Below are 14,299 nucleotides of genomic sequence, written 5' to 3' on the forward strand. Positions count from 1 at the left end.
ATCTCTGCTTTTTGCGGATGATGTTGTCCTGTTGGCCTCTTCAAACCAGGACCTTCAGCATGCACTGGGGCAGTTTGCAGTCGAGTGTGAAGCAGCTGGGATGAGAATCAGTACCTCCAAGTCCGAGGCCATGGTTCTCGACCAGAAAAGGGTGGCTTGCCCTCTTCAGGTTGGTGGAGAAGTCCTGTCTCAAGTGGAGGAGTTTAAGTATCTCAGGATCTTGTTCACGAGTGAGGGAAGGATGGAGCGTGAGATCGATAGGTGGATCGGTGCAGCCTCCGCAGTGATGCGGTCGCTTTACCGGTCCGTTGTGGTGAAGAAGGAGCTGAGCCAAAAGACGAAGCTCTCGATTTACCGGTCGATCTACGTTCCGACACTCACCTATGGTCATGAGCTTTGGGTAATGACCGAAAGAACAAGATTGCGGATACAAGCGGCCGAAATGAGTTTCCTTCGCAGGGTGGCTGGGCGCTCCCTTAGAGATAGGATGAGAAGCACAGTCACTCGGGAGGAGCTCGGAGTAGAGCCACTGCTCCTCCACACTGAGAGGAATCAGCTGAGGTGGCTTGGGCATCTCTTTCGGATGCCTCCTGGACGCCTCCCTGGGGAGGTGTTCCAGGCATGTCCCCCCGGGAGGAGGCCCCGGGGAAGACCCAGGACACGCTGGACGGACTATGTCTCTTGGCTGGCCTGGGAACGCCTCGGTGTTCTTCCCGAGGAGCTGGCTGAGATGTCTGGGGAAAGGGAAGTTTGGGCTTCCATGCTCAGACTGCTGCCTCCGCAACCCAGCCCCGGATAAGTGGAAGAAAATGAGATGAGATGAGATGAGATGAGATGAGATGAGATGAGATGAGATGAGATGAGATGAGATGAGATGAATTTATGACTGTCAACTCAGAGAATATCTGAGGTTTTTTTTTTTTTTTTTTAATTTATTACTTTGTGAAATTCTTGTAAATTAGATTTTTTTCATGGAATATTACCTCCTCCCTCATTGATTAAAATAACTTTTGTTATACATTTAATAATAAAAAACTAGTGATATTATAAACTGACGTTTCAACGTCACTGACATCATCATCGGAGTAAAATAAACAGTGTTTAAATCCCTCAGCTCCGTATTTATATATTTTTTTCCGACAATGACCTGTCATAATTTATCACATTGTATTCATGTCTGTAATGTTATATTGATACAGACCGAGTAAACATCGACATTAACTACGTGTTATGTGAGTTGTTTAGATGAAATGTACAATGCATGATTTTCTAACACAGTGCGGCGGAATGCTGTCATTCCACAACATTTGATATGAAGAGAAATTGTATCTAAATACTGTAGCATGACGAGTTGTTCATGAATAAATAAAGAATTGCAATAGTTGGGAAGTTACTGAGGTATAAGGGGAATAAAACCATTAGCGATGGGCCATTATTGGAAAATAATCAACATCAGGGTGGGAACAGTAACTACGCATCATCGCATCAACATGCTGTTGATTACTTTCTCAAAACAAGGAAGCAGAATGATTGTCTTAAACTTATTTATTCATGTTTATTTATTAATGCAGAAAATGTTTGGACGTATTGCATCTGATGACTAAAAGTGGACCTGTGATGACCTGGCGACTTGTCCAGGGTGTACCCCGCCTTTCGCCCGTAGTCAGCTGGGATAGGCTCCAGCTTGCCCGCGACCCTGTAGAAGGATAAAGCGGCTACAGATAATGAGATGAGATGAGATGAGATGAGATGAGATGAGATGAGACTAAAAGTGGACCGAAGTGGAGCGTGAAAGCTAAACTTTTAAAATTTGTCAATATGATGTTGGATTTGTTCTGGCAGGCCTAAAGCAAACACACACACACACCATGCTAAGACTCACTGTTTTGCTGATGAAGGAGGTGCTGATGTTCATGCACTGGAGCTCCTCGCTGTTGCAGCAGCCTCCACATCTGTAGACAGACACGCACGGGGGTTTATAGAAGGTGTTTGTCGCCGCCCCAAACTCTTTCCCCACATCTAAACACACCTCGCGTGGCATGCACAGGATCTTTCTCCACTCTGCCTCAATACCTGTTGCACGAGGAGACAGCCAGACAGGAAGACGAAAAGCGTTAGATTATTATATTATTTCCTTTTCTTCAAAAAAAAAGGAAAAAAATAGTAATTTTTTTTTTTTTACATTCTTGATTTGTGATGACGCTACAAAAATGTTAAACTGATATTCAGTCCTGAAATCATTAATGTAGTTCATAGTTGTTGAGTCAATTTGGTCATCAGATGTTTATAATTTTTCAATCATACAACACACCACACACGATTAAATGAAGAATAAAGAAATAAAGAAAATAAAGAAAGAAAGAAATAAAGTAAATAAATAAAGAAAAGCATCATCACTGATGCTTATTACGGTGATGTTTTCTGTAAGGACATAATGTTTATTTAACATTAACATTTCTGGAATGACGAGTCTCCGGTGTCGGACGTAAAGCTGTAACTTTACCTCGACATTTTCAGGATCAACTACGTTTCTTATTATCTTTAGGAGTCTGGTGAAGGAGCGACTGTTTTGTTTACAGCTGCTATAACATCCAGTCCTGTACAAGAGTCTTTATCACATGTACAGAAATACTGTATGGCTTAAAAAGTCAGGAAATGAAATATTTCAAGTTTAAAAAAAAATACTATAAACAGTAATCACGGTGGTGTAAGTGGTTAGCACGGTCGCCTCACAGCAAGAAGGTTCCGGGTTTGAACCCAGCAGCCAGTGAGGGCCTTTCTGTGTGGAGTTTGCATGTTCTCCCTGTGTCTGCGTGGGTTTCCTCCGGGTGCTCCGGTTTCCCCCACAGTCCAAAGAATTGCAGTTAGGTTGACGTGGGGCGGCCTTGAGCTGAGGTGCCCTTGAGCAAGGTACCGAACCCCTGACTGCTCCCCAGGCGCTCTGGTGTGGCTGCCCACTGCTCTGGGTGTGTGTGTGTTCACTGCTTCAGATGGGTTAAATGCAGAGGATGAATTGAAGTGTGCATGTGACAAATAAAGGTTTATGATTATTATTCTAATCAGTAAGACATAATAAATGAATAAATGCAAAGTCAATATTTGGTATGAGACGACCCCTTTGCTTTAAAAAAAAAAAAGTCTCAAGTCCAGTGAGTGCAGGTTTATGCGGAAATGAGCTGTAGGTTTTCCTGAGCATCTTACAGAACCAGCCCCAGTTCTTCTGGACACTTCATTTTGCACCAAAACCCAGCAGCCTTCATTATGTTTTCTTTTTAATCTGAAAAGTGCTCTCTTATGGAATATGCTGCTCAGATAGAAACAAACTTTTTTTCCTGCAACATTTAAAGCTAGACGGCTTTTCGATTTCATAAAACCGGTGAAATTTAGTTCCCTCTGAAACGTGGTGATTGTGATATATGTTTATTTCTGTAATATCTCACAAAATATCAGGCCATTCTGTGGCTGGGAAGTTATTTAATTTGAGGAGATTAAAGCAAATAATGTGCATGAAATCGCTCGCTTCGTGCAGTCAAGCAGACAGAGGAAGTCCGTGTGTGTGCGCATGCGCAGGTTTCCCTTTGAGCGTGCACTGACAGTTCCATCATTCTGTCGCTAAACGAACAGCTGATCACACCGAGGTGCTCGCTGAGCGCCCATATTTATTAGTTTGGTTCTGTGTTTCCTTTCCTTCGTATATAACATAACGTCTTTTCTTCTCACTTTCTTTCCGTTACTGTAGTCGGTCTTTCACGTTTCATTCGCACACTCGCGTCCTCCATTTTTCTCTCCTGTTTCAAATTTGTATCCCACAATGCCTTGCGCGAACGGGGAAAGCCCACCACGTGATGCATGATGTAATATCTTGAATTGGGTCATGGTGAAGCAGGAAAACATAGTGGAGAATTTAGAGCCATGTAGAAATAAATGAATTAATTGTTATATTAAAAATTGGAAGTCTGTGATTCGAATTCAGTAGCTTTAGGTCACTAAACAAAAATAATTCAGTGTCGGGGGAAAATTATTTTTATGACCTACACTTGAAAAATCTGAAAGGCGGGCTACCTTTAATATTGTGCTGGTAAAAAACAAACAGACAAACAAACAAAAAAAAAACCATGAATGTTTGAAACTCTAAACTGTTTTTGTAATGTTGTGACTTGATAAAGTAGAAGTATTAAAATAGAAATCTATAACAAAGTTTGCATAGAAAAAAATATAGGGTGTCAAGACTTTTGCACAGGACTGTAAGTGAGAACAGGAACTAACTTTCTTTCATAAAAAACCCCACATATATATATATATATATATATATATATATATATATATATATATATATAAAATCATAATAATTGTAATCGTTGGCAAACTGGTGTGATGTAAGAGAGAATAAAGACCTCAGGACTTCACTCTACTCAGCGCCCAAAGAGTCAGGCTTACTTTTAAAAATATCGAGGTTGAAGTAGGCGGCGGCGAAGGAGAGCTCGTCTGAGCGTGTGTCTGGGTCCCGGTGAGAGAAGTGAGGACTGATGGTACGTTTCGAGCGGCACTTTAACATGTTCCAGTAACTGGGGTAGAGTAGCCTCATCAGCTCGTCGACGCTGCCTGCAGAACGCAACTGTTCCTCCAGATCCGGCTCTGGCAGCTCCTACACAGGCACGCACGCACACACACACAGAAGTAGAAACAGATAGATGCATGAAGTGTATTTAACATTTGAACCCGGGTTTACATGCAATCTGTCTCAGATTTGAGTCCTCCGAAGCTATAAAAATGAGAACATCTACTGAACCAGAAACAACAGGGCAAAAGATTCAGTCCTCCTCCGTCCTGGAGACGTGGACGTCCTCCTTCTCAACGTTTTAAGATCCACTTGTATTATACCAGTTACAGAGAGCGAAATCCATCACAGCACAGAAATGTCATGAACTTTCATAATGATGGTGGTCAGTGTACAAGAATAAGCCAATAAACCCTCCACACATGCAGATTGAAATAAAATCCCCCTATACCAGCACGGGTCAGGTTCAACCGGTGAGGAAATAAAAGCTTCTAAATGCTACCATAAAGATAATTAACACGTAAACAGCCATGGAGCTTCGATAAAAACCTCGGTGTGGTGTTGAAAACGAGTCTACAGCTTTGGACCAGCAGTGCTGTGGTATAAAACAAAGCATAACAGAGATGCACGGGAAAGATCGTCATGCTTTATCGCATCATTCCGATATGCTGAGCAAAATATTTTGATATTCTGACATGGTGAAATTCTGGCCTGCGTTATCAGCAATTAAAAAGGATTTGCACTCGCTGGCTCATGAACGCTGTGATTCATCCTAACACATACACCATCATCTGGGGCACGCGAGATCAGTCAAGATCACATCAATTACATTACGTTACATTTAACAGACGCTCTTATCCAGAGTGACGTACAACAAACCCAGAAGAGCAGCCTGGGGAGCAGTTGGGGGTTCAGTGCTTTGCTCAAGGGCACTTCAGCCATTCCTGCTGGTTCAGGGAATCGACCCAGCAACCTTTTGGTCCCAAAGCTGGTTCTCTCACCATTAACTTCCCCATGGCCTTCAATAAGCTAATATTGTAGTCATGATAAGAAATCATACATATAATATTCAGCGATAAAAACTAATAACGTTCCAGATGTATACAGTACGTTATCATTTTGTGCACTAGACCACGCCTATATATGTGTTTTTTTTTTAAAGGTTCAATCACATCTGCTACAGAAACATTACCCTGGTGCTAACGTAACAGGTATTATTCTCGGGCCCGGCACAATGGGCGGGTCTTTGGGGGCCGGGCCTGCCCATTTAGTCACGTGGGCCCGCCCTAGTGTGGGCCCGCCCGCCCTGTCATAGGCTAGGGCCAACAGCTTAACACAATATTTTAATTAAATAAATAAATAAATAAATAAATTGCAGGCTACTACAATTAAACACTTTTCTTTTTTTTTTTTAAAGGGCATAATATTAAAGAAAAAGTCCTTAATTTAAAATGTGTATACATGACACACTGTTTTCTTAACGTTTCGGCCTGCGCCCATCTCGTCAGCCCTGCGCTGTCATGCACTTGGCGTTTGATTTGCAAACTAAGCACTGGAGGTAAGAAAATGGTTTTGACGTTTCAGTTAACCTACAAAACACATCTGTATTAAAGATTAATGTTGTCATGCTTCACAAAACTAGATTTGAGACATAAAACTTTTCATGTGGGCGGCACGGTGGTGTAGTGGTTAGCGCTGTCGCCTCACAATAAGAAGGTCCGGGTTCGAGCCCCGTGGCCAGCGAGGGCCTTTCTGTGCGGAGTTTGCATGTTCTCCCCGTGTCCGCGTGGGTTTCCTCCGGGTGCTCCGGTTTCCCCCACAGTCCAAAGACATGCAGGTTAGGTTAACTGGTGACTCTAAATTGAGCGTAGGTGTGAATGTGAGTGTGAATGGTTGTCTGTGTCTATGTGTCAGCCCTGTGATGACCTGGCGACTTGTCCAGGGTGTACCCCGCCTTTCGCCCGTAGTCAGCTGGGATAGGCTCCAGCTTGCCTGCGACCCTGTAGAACAGGATAAAGCGGCTACAGATAATGAGATGAGATGAGAACTTTTAATGCGCATGGTTTCACTTAGAAGGGATTCAGTGACTGCAGTTCGCCTTTGTGCAGGGAGGATGAGTGTGATGTAATCTTCTGTTGCGCACTCTTAATTGTAAATATCAATCTTAATTTGCTGTCAACATTGATCACAATCATCCGTTTGCGCATTCAGTGTTGGGTATTCGGAATGAGTTTACAACATGACTCGTGTGCAAACGGAATACTGCCAATATTCCGTATGAAACGGGATATTCCCTGCAAATGCGCTCAGTGACGGACAATATATAGCAGCGGAACAGGGTGTCTGAAGAGCTCAAAGTGCACCATTTTAGAGTTTTTTTCTTTCTTACAGGGGAGCATCCCCCCGGACCCCCCTAGTAAAATTGGGTTCGCCGATGCTTGCCCACCCCCAGCCAGTGCAATGCCCGGCTACTAGACCACTTCTTCCGCCGGGTCTGATTATTCTATCCACATTCACTGGATATGAGCAATCACGCACTCTGATTGGCTACTCTACTACGAGGCTATCAGCTCAGATACCGTGAGGAGCGAAAAACAAAACGGTGGAGTGTGTTGCTGAACCAACCGAGGACGAAATAAAAACTCGACTTGAAAACAAAACCCCAACAAATACAAAAAAAGCAGCAACATATGGAAAGAAAGTCCTGATGGTAAGAACGTATCTTTTTTTTTTTCAAGAATTATTATTATTATCGCATTTTTCACAAATTGCTCCTGTCATTTCGCCAGTTTGTTTACATTCTAAGCGTAAATTATTTTGTCGGACAGTTTGTATAAAATTTTTATTTATCAAATTTACAAAAAAATAAAAATGCTCCATGGGGCGGCACGGTGGTGTAGTGGTCAGCGCTGTCACCTCACAGCAAGAAGGTCCGGGTTCGAGCCCCGTGGCCAGCGAGGGCCTTTCTGTGCGGAGTTTGCATGTTCTCCCAGTGTCCGCGTGGGTTTCCTCCGGGTGGTCCGGTTTCCCCCACAGTCCAAAGACATGCAGGTTAGGTTAACTGGTGACTCTAAATTGAGCGTAGGTGTGAATGTGAGTGTGAATGGTTGTCTGTGTCTATGTGTCAGCCCTGTGATGACCTGGCGACTTGTCCAGGGTGTACCCCGCCTTTCGCCCGTAGTCAGCTGGGATAGGCTCCAGCTTGCCTGCGACCCTGTAGAACAGGATAAAGCGGCTACAGATAATGAGATGAGATGAGATGAAAATGCTCCGTTTCTCAAAATCCAGTGAATGTGGATAGAATAAAACAGTTATTCCACTCAATCTGGTCGTACGTGGATTATAGACAACTATCACCTCATGTACGACTCGATTTCGTGGAATAACTGTTCAATATCTCGTAGCCACATCAGCTAGCTGCTCCAGTGTCCTGGTGCATGAAGAATAGCAAAGAACAGTTTTTTTTTTTTCTAACTACATGCACATGCAAAGTCTGGAGTAATTCAGAGCGTTAGTGTACAATGGCTTCTTTGTGAAAATATCTGTACACATACAGACACATACAGTAGATACTGTCCAGGCCTGACAGAGGGATTAAGATCAGGACTGTAGCTAAACTACAGCAACACTAACAGGACATTCAGCTCAGTTTGCGAGATATCGATTCGTTCCATAACAGGACATTATCATTATTAATAGAGATGGATCTGAAAGCCAGGATTATTTTCAGGTCGATATTCGATTTAAAAAAAAAAAGCCTCAATGAGGCTGTAGCTCATACCAGCCACTGTTGTTGTGTGTGAGTTTGAAATTTCAGATGCCCAAGAAATCGTAAATATGCCAGGTGGTGCCACCATCTTGACAACTTTTATGCACAACCACCTGGGGAACATTGGATGTGGGTTTGATCGAAAGCCGATCAATCCTGTAGGAGGAGTAGCGATTTTTGTAAATTGTGGACGGACAGTGATAACGCACGACGGATGGATGCGTAAAGATTAATATTGGAGTTGGAAAATATTTTTTTTTCTTTTGAGCTGGAAATGTTTACATATAAAGAGGTTTGATTGGGGGAAGCCATGGCCTAATGGTTAGAGAAGCAGCTTTGGGACCAAAAGGTTGCTGGTGCAGCAATCCTGGACCAGCAGGAATGGCTGAAGTGCCCTTGAGCAAAGCACCTAACCCCCATCTGATCCCCAGGCTGCTCTGGGTATGTTGTACATCACTCTGGATAAGAACGTCTGCTAAATGCCTGTAATGTCAACTTTGTTGGAGGAGGTTATGTCTATGTTTTCGCCTCTGTGAGTTTGTTTGTTTGTTCCCAACATAACTCAAAAAGTAGCAAACAGTTTTTGATTAAATTTGGGGGAAAGGTGGACCATAGGCCAAGAAACAATTGATTCCATGTGTGTGTCTATCACGAGCACCCATGAGTTACTATATCTTGTATTTCCGCTGCTGGCTGATGAGGCCTATCTGGGCATGGAACAGTCTCCGACAAGTTGGACAAACATGAAGAGGTGGCACGACTAACCACACGCTCCTTACGTAGGCGCCTCTTTTCCTCTGCATCAGCTTTGCGTTTCTCTTCGGCATGTATGCCTCCAGAATCAACGAGATGAGCCAGACAAGGTGTAGTGACTTGAATTGATATGAATTGGATTATAGTGATGGAGAGTTGTGCATACATCAGCCTCACTCTCTCATCCCGAATCATCTGGACCCAGTGGTAGGACATGGCCGAGACGGCTGGAGATGAAGCAGGATGCAGTGGATGGCCAGCAGTGTGAGTTTGTCCCACTGTGCCCTGAGCACTCCATAGTAGAACTCCACAGGAACATCCATCCATTATCTGTAACCGCTTATCCTGTACAGGGTTGCAGGCAAGCTGAAGCCTATCCCAGCTGACTATGGGCGAGAGGTGGGGTACACCCTGGACAAGTCGCCAGGTCATCGCAGGGCTGACACATAGAGACAAACAACCATCCACACTCACACCTACGGTCAATTTAGAGCCACCAATTAACCTAAAGGCCCGGTCCCACTGCACTTACGGATGCAAAGAGGATGTAAAACGTAAAAAAATCTTTGCCATCCGTTGGAAAACGCTATGCATCTGTTGTGTACTCATTGCATACGTGCTTCATACGCTCTATCCATCGAGCATCCGTCCACTGTGATTTCATCCGCGCAAAAAGTTTTGAGCTGCACAAAACTTTTAGAACAGATGAACTTTCCGCCGTGTACGATGTAAATCCGCGACATATACGAGCAACAAATGTTCTATGTCCGTTATCATCCGTTAAACGTCTGCTGTATCCTCTCTGCATCCTCTGGGCATCCTCGCAACTCACATCCGCTGCAGCTGAAAATGGAAAGCGGGAGGTACATGAAACGTCTATTCATCGTTAGTAGCACGGAAATAGAAAGGATGTAAGCGTATGCATCTCGTATATAAAGTATTCAAAACGGACAAAGCGTTTATATCTGGGATGTATCTCGTATATTTAGGATGTCTGGAGTATGTCTAGAGTATGTAGAAGGACACCTAGAGGACAATCGATATTTTGTATAAAAAGGGGGAGAAAATCATCTGGATCTCAGTAGAGATGTATCGATGTAGCCGCCAGCACGTCTTTCCGCTTTATGCTGACGGCGTGCGTGCTGCATCCCTTTATATCCGCGGAGCAGACGCAATTCATACCCCCCGCATGCACAGTGAACGGTCTGCATCCGATATACATCCGCGCAACATCCCCTTTGTTTCTGTTAGGCGTACGTGATGGATCCCCTTCATCCGCTATGCATCCGCTCTTTCTGCTATGCGTCCGCTTCTCAGTTATCACCGGTAACCCCTTCGGAGCTGTCATCCACTTTCATCCGCTTTCATCCGCTAGGCTTCCTATAAACATGCGTTTAACATCCCCGCTATATACTACCCACGTCCGTTCTTTTCCGTTCTGTTTTCGCAAATTTTCGCCAATTTTGTCCATTTCTGGAGCGGATGAAAACGGATAGAGCCACCCCCGAAATTTTGCTCGTCCGCTGTGTCCTTTTTGCATACGTTTTGTGTCCATCGGCCAGTGGGACCGGGCCTTAACTTGCATGTCTTTGGACTGTGGGAGAAACCAGAACACCCAGAGGAAACCCACACAAACACGGGGAGAACATGCAAACTCCACACAGAAAGGCCCTCATCAGCTGCTGGGCTCGAACCCAGGACCTTCTTGCTGTGAGATGACAGTGCTAACCACTACACCACGGTGCCGCCCTCCACAGGAACAATTAATTAGATTTTGATGCAAATCCAGATATGTGGCTTGGCAGACGTATTTACTCTACCGAGCGCCCTTCAAATTATGTTTATTATATCTTGTGTGAAAGTTGTGCCAAATGTAGAAGAAGCTTTTGCAATCTGCGCAGTGATTTCAGCATCAACAGAGCAATCTTGCTGCAAGACTATGGGACACTCATGACATCTTTCTAGGTACCAAAGTATCGGTCTATCAGGCTGCAGTTTTAACAGTGTTACTCTATGGTTGTGAAACATGGACATTATACCGGCACCACATAAGGCAGCTTGATACATTTCACGTGCGCTGTCTACGTAGGATCGACGGAATATCTTGGCAAGATCGTGTATCCAACACCAAAGTGCTATCTCGTTGCCACACACGCGAAATTGAGGCCTTTATCATGGATGCCTACCTTCGTTGGGCCAATCATATGTTTCGTATGAGTGATCAAAGATTACCTCATGCTCTGTTCTATGGCGAATTATCTGATTGTGTACATCCTGTTGGTGCCCCAAAGAAGTGTTATAAAGGCCTGCTTAAGGGTTCACTTATTAAATGCGGCATATCGGACTTTGAGAACCTTGCCAAAAACAGAGCTCAGTGGAGGTCAGTTGTAAAGGGTGGTATGGCAAAGTTTGAGGAAGGGCAGATTGCGGAACTTAAGGAGAAGCGACGTTGCCAGAAGGAAATGATATCAGCACCTGGAAGTTATCTTTGTGATAAGTGTACTAAAGTCTGTGGGTTGGCAGTTGGATTATTAAGCCATCAAAGAGCTCACGACCGCAAATAAAACAGTTGATACAGAACTTGGATCTGTCATGCGCGACAGCCAAACCAAACGGAAAGTTGTGCAAGTCAGGTTTTTAGCTATATAGCTTTTTAAATGTTTGGGTTTAGGAAAATTAAAGCTTAGTTGTTTTTAAAGGAAAAAAAACTGATTGCATATCGATATTGGCTGATGCTCACAGTTTCAGTGTCAGTTTCAGAAAATAATTAGAAGGGCACTCATTCGGTAGAGTCCATATCTCTGCCAAGCCACATATTATCAACATCAAAATCAAATCGCTTGAACCTAGGATAATACTAAAGCTGTCCACCAAATTTCATCCAAATCCGGTCACTACTTTTTGAGTTACATTCGGAACAAACAAAAAATTCCTGGATTTGCATACATATTTGGATTTGCACCAAATTTGGTGGAAAGGTGATGCATAGGCCAAGGAACAATTCCTTGGCCTATGCATCACCTTTCCACCAAATTTCATCAAAATCCGTTCACTCCTTTTTGAGTTATGTTGGGAACAGAAAAACAAACAAACGGAGATGAAATAACCTTAATAATCTCCTCCAAGGTTGCATCATGCCACCTCTGGTTATAATCCTTTTACAAATCTCATCTCTAATGTCCACATGACTGACACTTTTTCCTGTTGACGTGCTGCTCAAACACCATATTGAAATCACTTTCGCAGTATCATCACCACAAACATTATTTGTAAAGTCTGACATCAAAAAAGTTTTGTCCTTTTTTCACTTCATGATGAAAACCAGGCGGCACGGTGGTGTAGTGGTTAGCGCTGTCACCTCACAGCAAGAAGGTCTGGGTTCGAGCCCCGTGGCCTGCGAGGGCCTTTCTGTGCGGAGTTTGCATGTTCTCCCCGTGTCCGCGTGGGTTTCCTCCGGGTACTCCGGTTTCCGCCACAGTCCAAAGACATGCAGGTTAGGTTAACTGGTGACTCTAAATTGAGCGTAGGTGTGAATGTGAGTGTGAATGGTTGTCTGTGTCTATGTGTCAGCCCTGTGATGACCTGGCGACTTGTCCAGGGTGTACCCCGCCTTTCGCCCGTAGTCAGCTGGGATAGGCTCCAGCTTGCCTGCGACCCTGTAGAACAGGATAAAGCGGCTAGAGGAGATGAGATGAGATGATGAAAACCATGTACGTGGTCATTTTTGACCATTTTTGGGAACAAATACCGATATTTAACTGATGTTAACTACAGACAGTACATGACTCAGGTTCGCGAAGCTGAACATACACACACCAGCCACTTTAATAGGAACTTGTGGAACCCAAATGTGCTTTTCTGCTGAGATGCTTTTTTGTTCACCATGGTTGTAAAGAGTGATTATGAGTTACTATATCCTGCCTGGCAACCACCTCAAATCTGTCCATTTCCCTCTGACCTCTCTCATCAACACGGCGTTTGTTTACTTTCCACCCACAGAACTGTCGCTCACTCACGCAGTGTTTTTTGTTTTTCGCACCATTCTGTGTAAACTCTCAAGACTGCTGTGTGTGAAAACCCCAGGAGGAGATCAGCAGTTTCTGAAATACTCAAACCAAAAATGCTCATCTGGCTCAAACCAACACTTGCGCCACAGTGAACGAAAGAAAGTCACACAAAAATTGAGATCACAATTTTTTCCCATTCTGTTGTTTAACTGCATAAAAACGCTGCAGGTCGATGGGTGTTCCTAATAAAGTGGCCGGTGAGTGTCTTATCTCATCTCATTATCTCTAGCCGCTTTATCCTGTTCTACAGGGTCGCAGGCGAGCTGGAGCCTATCCCAGCTGACTACGGGCGAAAGGTGGGGTACACCCTGGACAAGTCGCCAGGTCATCACAGGGCTGACACATAGACACAGACAACCATTCACACTCACACCTACGCTCAATTTAGAGTCACCAGTTAACCTAACCTGCATGTCTTTGGACTGTGGGGGAAACCGGAGCACCCGGAGGAAACCCACGCGGACACGGGGAGAACATGCAAACTCCGCACAGAAAGGCCCTCGCCGGCCACGGGGCTCGAACCCGGACCTTCATGCTGTGAGGCAACAGCACTAACCACTACACCACCGGGCCGCCGCCGGTGAGTGTATATTGATCAATTTTATTTCATGTTAACGAACTCAAAACATTCTCCGTTTACCGTCACAGAAAGTGAAAGCAAGGTGGGAGAAGTGGGCGGAGCTTCCAGGAAGTGATTCAAACCAATGATGCAAAGCATTCCAGATTTATACGTCTATTAACTCGTCACAGTGAGAGAAAAAAAAACTGCTCTTTTTGTGTGTGTTTGAGCTCTTAACATACTCTAATGTTAAACTGTACACAAAATGTATAAAGTTTGGCAGATAATATAGTCAGAGTAAACGTCACTGGACATTGTGGCAATGTAATATCATGTACAGATGTTTACTGTAAATTATGATCTCGCACAAGCCTAGATAATAAAATAAGCACCTAGAAATATCTTTCAAACAATCTACCAAACACAATCTTGGTCCATATGAGCATCAGTCAGTCATTCAACTCGATCTCTATACATTACACATGTGTACAAATAAGAACCGTATGATGTGGAAAACGTCTCCAATCTTCCATAAAACCACATGGCGTAAATCACTCTGTAATAGACTGAAGTGTCATCGCTTGGCTGCTGCT

General features: G+C 43.9%; 1 protein-coding gene across 2 annotated transcripts in view; it reads right to left on the minus strand.

Annotated features, from left to right (window-relative positions):
• vegfc (vascular endothelial growth factor c) overlaps positions 1-14,299 on the minus strand; it is a 175,019-nt gene that overhangs the window by 105,145 nt on the left and 55,575 nt on the right. For both annotated transcript variants that reach the window (XM_060926576.1, XM_060926577.1), the window contains exons 2-3: positions 4,438-4,645; positions 1,883-2,073 (exon numbers count right to left, since the gene is read on the minus strand). In XM_060926576.1, the coding sequence (XP_060782559.1) occupies positions 1,883-2,073; positions 4,438-4,645 (399 nt within the window). The remainder of the gene's footprint in view (positions 1-1,882; positions 2,074-4,437; positions 4,646-14,299) is intronic.

Source organism: Neoarius graeffei, chromosome 7, assembly GCF_027579695.1.
Source record: "Neoarius graeffei isolate fNeoGra1 chromosome 7, fNeoGra1.pri, whole genome shotgun sequence".
Lineage (NCBI taxonomy): Eukaryota > Metazoa > Chordata > Actinopteri > Siluriformes > Ariidae > Neoarius > Neoarius graeffei.